This window comes from Callospermophilus lateralis, chromosome 1, assembly GCF_048772815.1.
Source record: "Callospermophilus lateralis isolate mCalLat2 chromosome 1, mCalLat2.hap1, whole genome shotgun sequence".
In the NCBI taxonomy this organism is placed as follows: domain Eukaryota; kingdom Metazoa; phylum Chordata; class Mammalia; order Rodentia; family Sciuridae; genus Callospermophilus; species Callospermophilus lateralis.
In genome coordinates, this window is record NC_135305.1 from 11,950,211 (window position 1) to 11,954,881 (window position 4,671).

Consider the following 4,671-nt stretch of genomic DNA (forward strand, 5'->3'; position numbering starts at 1 on the left):
TCTGATGAAAAAGGTCTTGTGTATGCGTGTAGAGTGTTGGATAAATAAATGATTTGAGAATCACTGGGACAGAAAGAAAATCCCTACCAAATCCTAAAATTGGTCTGTTACCTTGAATCTTATATGAATGTAGAAAGAGTAAAGGACAAAAAAATGAAAGAAAAAGGAAGAGGAATGAGAAAATACTGGGATCTGGAAAAGAGAGAGAGAGAGAGAGAACAATGAGAGCAAATTTATCCAGCAATTAATATATTTAATGACAGTTATTTATCATCTATTTTATGCTCATCTGTTAGAGGATACAGCTGAACATTGTTAGTTAAACATCTTTCAGGGAGATATAAAATTCAACCAAGGCAACCATATGAATTATATAAGACCAAGTGTATCTGTAGAAGGTATGATCACTCACAGATGAAAGAAAGCCCTCTATCTGAAGTAGGAAGGGATTTCAGACAGGTGAGTAGGTGTTGGCAAAAGTCTTAGAGAGACTCAAAGAGCAGCCTCTAGTCCCTCCGCCATGATTTACTCCCTGCACCTGGAGATGGGACTGGCGAGGGAGCGGTTCCCTGTCAGTCAGGAAGGTGGGAAAGGAAGCCACCACCAAATCTGTTGACCTCAGAGCTCTTAATGTTTGCCCATTCCAGAAACATCTGACTCGTACACCACCATCCCTCACCTCACTTAACTCAGCTATTGATTTCCTCACAATCTTAGAAACTCCACTTGGGTCACAGGCAAAGGCGATTCTTTTCCCCTGGCTCTCTACATGGTATGTCTCCCCACAGAACACAGAGCACATGTGCAGATGTGACTCCAGGCTGGGATTGCTGAGGGCACAGGGATGGCATGCTTGGCCAGTGGATGTCCAGCTGAGGCACTAAAAGGGGAAGGATGTCCGCAGACAGGGCAGGCAATCTCTCTTCCTTTTTTTCTGATCAATCCTAATAAACTAGTCAGAGCCAGTGGCTTGGCAATAGATGAGTTTCTTCAGAGCTTCTTTCACCTCTCGATTTCTTAGGCAATAAATGAAAGGGTTTAGAGCGGGGGTGACGATGGCATAGAAGATGGAAATTATTTTGTTCATGTTGAAGGCATGGATGGCTCGGGGCCGGGCATACATGAAGATAGTGGCAGAATAGAAGATGGTGACCACCACAAGGTGGGAAGCACACGTGGAGAAGGCTTTCTGCTTTCCCGTGGGCATGCGTACAACAGTGGCCAGAATGCATCCGTAGGACAGGACAGTGATGGAGAGTGGGAAGAGGAAGATGACCAGGGCCAAGACGAAGTCCACCAACTCAGCTATGGACATGTCTGTGCAGGAGAGGTTCAGCACTGGCGAGATGTCACAGAAGAAGTGATTGATGACATTGGGGCCACAGAAGCTGAGGCGGGAGATGAAGTAGATCTTTGCCAAAGAGATGCCAAAGCCGATGGCCCAGGAACCAAGAGCCAGTCGGAAACAGAGCCCGTGACTCATGATGGTGGGGTAGTGGAGTGGGCGGCAGATGGCCACGTAACGGTCGTAGGCCATGGCAGCCAGGAGAACACACTCTGTGCACATGAGCGCAATGAAGAAGTAAAGCTGTATCATACAGTGCGTGAAGGAGATGCTGTTGCTCATAGACCAAAAACTAAAGAGCAACTTGGGCACAGTCACAGAGATGTACCAGGTCTCCAGGAAGGACAGGTTGGCCAGAAAGAAGTACATAGGCTTGTGCAGTGGCCGGTTCTGTTGCACCAACAGAATAATGATCACATTTTCAGTCACTGTCAGAATGTAGGCCACAAGGAACATCAGGAACACTGCTGTGCGCATGCTCAAGCTCCCGGGGAACCCCACCAGAATGAACTTGGTGACCCGGGTCTGGTTCTCCACCTCCATATTGAGGACACAGGGCTTAGCTCTCCTGGGGGAAAAAGTCATTTTGTCAGAGTCCATGATCTTTAGCATTGCCTTCTCTGGCTATCAATCACAATAACAGTTATTTATTAATAGCATGTTCTAGGTTAGCTCATGAACTGGATATACTATGCAAACATAATTTAATTACTACATAATCTCACGTTTTATTATATCCATTTTAATGATGAATAAGAAATAATAAGAAACTGTGTCTTGGGTAGGCAAGTTCACACTGATAGCAGGACAGGAATTGTGTTCAAGTCTAAGTCTAAATCCAAGCTCTAGCTAATATCCAAGGTTATCTTCACAACCACTACCCAAGTGACTCTCAAACCTCTGTGCTCCATGTTACAACTGCCAGTCTCAAGAGATACACCAGCCTTCCTGTCCCATCACCTGCTCTGAACTCTGGAAGTTCTTCCCTACAACTCATTCATCCTTCACATACTATTTCTTTTCCTAGCATTGCTGGAGATGGAGAGTCGCTGTCATCGTCTGTGAAGCGTGTGAGAAGGTGAGATGGGGGGCGTTGGGCTCTGCAGTGTGAAATCAACATGACTTCATTCTCATCCCAGGTCTGTCCCAGGTAGTGCAATGTGACCCTGCAATCTTAGCCTGAGACCCAGTTTCCTCTTTCTCAAATGTGAATATTAAAGTGAATTCAGCTGATATGTCTGCGAATCAAAATACAAATGAGATCATGCAAATGACATTTCACATAAACTATAAATTACAATCAGCATGAAAGGGGTTCATATTAGATAGAGCAGGAAAGAAGGTGAGTCAGGACAATGGGAGGGAGGAGGGTAACCACCATGAGCCCAGCAGAGTGGTGAGCAAGGCAGACGCGGGCCTCGCTATCAGGAGCTTTGGGTTCTTGGGGGTGAGAATGGGTGTCTCTGTGTGGAGGTTTTTTTTTTTTTTCTCTTAAGAATCAGATCTATAAATGAATAAATAAACCTGAAATATTTTCTATGAAGGTTAAAAAAAAAAAACAGACAATAATGGGAGTGTGATCTGGAATGTCCCTGTGGACTTTTGGGCAGAGAAGGATTTCAGGACTCAGTGCTTTGCAGAGTGAAGTAAATGAGGCCGTTGCTGTTCTGTGGTGAGTGGAAACCCAGCCAGGAAGAGGTGGGAAACGTAGGCAGGGCCAGAACGGGCAAGGTCCTCCAGGTCATAATAAAGGCTCTAAATAAGAGTCCTAAATGTAAGAGGACACAAACAAGGGTCTGAAGGTGAGTGAAGCACAAAATGCCTTTCATTAAGGAAAGACAGCCGTCATTCAAGGTGCACTTCCCAGAGCCAAGAGTGAGCCTGCTTGAGAGAAGCCAACAGTGACCTTGACTCCGGTGGTTGCAGAGAAGTAGATAGAATTAGGTGCGTTTTAGACTCGAAGACTTTAACAGTAATTGATGGTCTGCGTGTGGAAGTGGGGGAGAGAAAGAAGCCAGGGGAAATCTCAAGAACATGGCTTATTACCTAGAAGTTTTGCCATTTTCTAAGACAGGGAAACAGGATTTTTATAGACATTTTTCTCATAGTTCAAGAAATGGCCATGGACAAGAATTTGGTAGGGCTATGTTTTGATTAGTTTTAACAGTCTACAGTATCCTCTGATAATCATGTATTGAACATTTACCAGGTGCCAGGAAGTTTGCTTTTCATACAATATCCCATTTAATCCACAATATAACATTAATGAGATGTAATCATTCTCATTTCACAGACATATTAAGTAACACTTCCCAGGTAGAGAGTGATAAACGTGGAATTACACAAAGGCACACCCTTAACCACCAGGGTGACTCACATGTCAATGAGGAAAATCAGATTGTGGACCACCACTTTTTTACACTTAAATATAAAATGTAATACTTTAGGAAATGTTCTCTCATCCACCAAAATTCCATTATAGGAGCAGAACATTAAAGATTAAAAAAGAAAACCATATGACAGAAGAATGTATTCAATCAGATGTACCAAGCGGAAATGAACACATTGAACTGTTTGGTAAATGCCCTAGAGATGAGATAATCCTGGGATAAGGTCTAAGGTATAAATAAGCAAGAAGAGGCATTCTGGGCATATGAATCAGAGTGGGAACAGGCACAGAGCACCAAAACAGCCTGGCACACTCAGGCAAGCAACGCCTACACATGGCCTAATGCTGTGTGAGCTGCAAACTGATGAATGAACAGGGAGGGGCAGGGAGGAAAGCTTGTCAAGGGTCAGATCCAGGGGGCCCTACACACACAACAGCAAGGGGTCCAGAGCCATCTCATACTAAGGACGAGAAGTGATTGCTGATGTTTGTCAGGAGCATGATAGTGACCTCACAATGCACCCTGGGTTTGATGTGAGAGGGTGGGTTTGGATGACACTCCACCGGAGACTGGTAGAAGAGTTGGAAGATACTTAATGGCAGACACTTAAAGATACACACAAAGAGGAAAAAGAACATTATTCCAGCTCCTGATGTTTTATAAAGAAACAAAAATGAATATATTTAACCAGACCTGTTCACACAAGTAACTTTGTGTTCCTAAAGGAAGCAAAAGAGAAAGAGAGGGAGATAGTTCTTTATTTTTCATGAACTAAATAAAGCCTGATAGGCACTAATTATGATGCACTGGTGGGAGGCATGATGCTATTTAAGTGTATTATTTTAGTATGGAACCTATGGACCCTTTTACCTGTGACAGTTTTACTCCACTACAGCATATTCAAACAGGCTACCCTTCATAGCAGATTTTACCACT

General features: G+C 43.7%; 1 protein-coding gene across 1 annotated transcript; it reads right to left on the reverse strand.

Moving 5' to 3' along the window:
- Positions 1 to 952: 952 nt before the first annotated feature.
- On the reverse strand, positions 953 to 1,891 carry LOC143402317 (olfactory receptor 6B1). The gene has a single exon (XM_076859726.2). The coding sequence runs from the start codon at positions 1,886 to 1,888 to the stop codon at positions 953 to 955; it is 936 nt and encodes a 311-aa protein (XP_076715841.1). The 5' UTR covers positions 1,889 to 1,891.
- Positions 1,892 to 4,671: the final 2,780 nt, after the last annotated feature.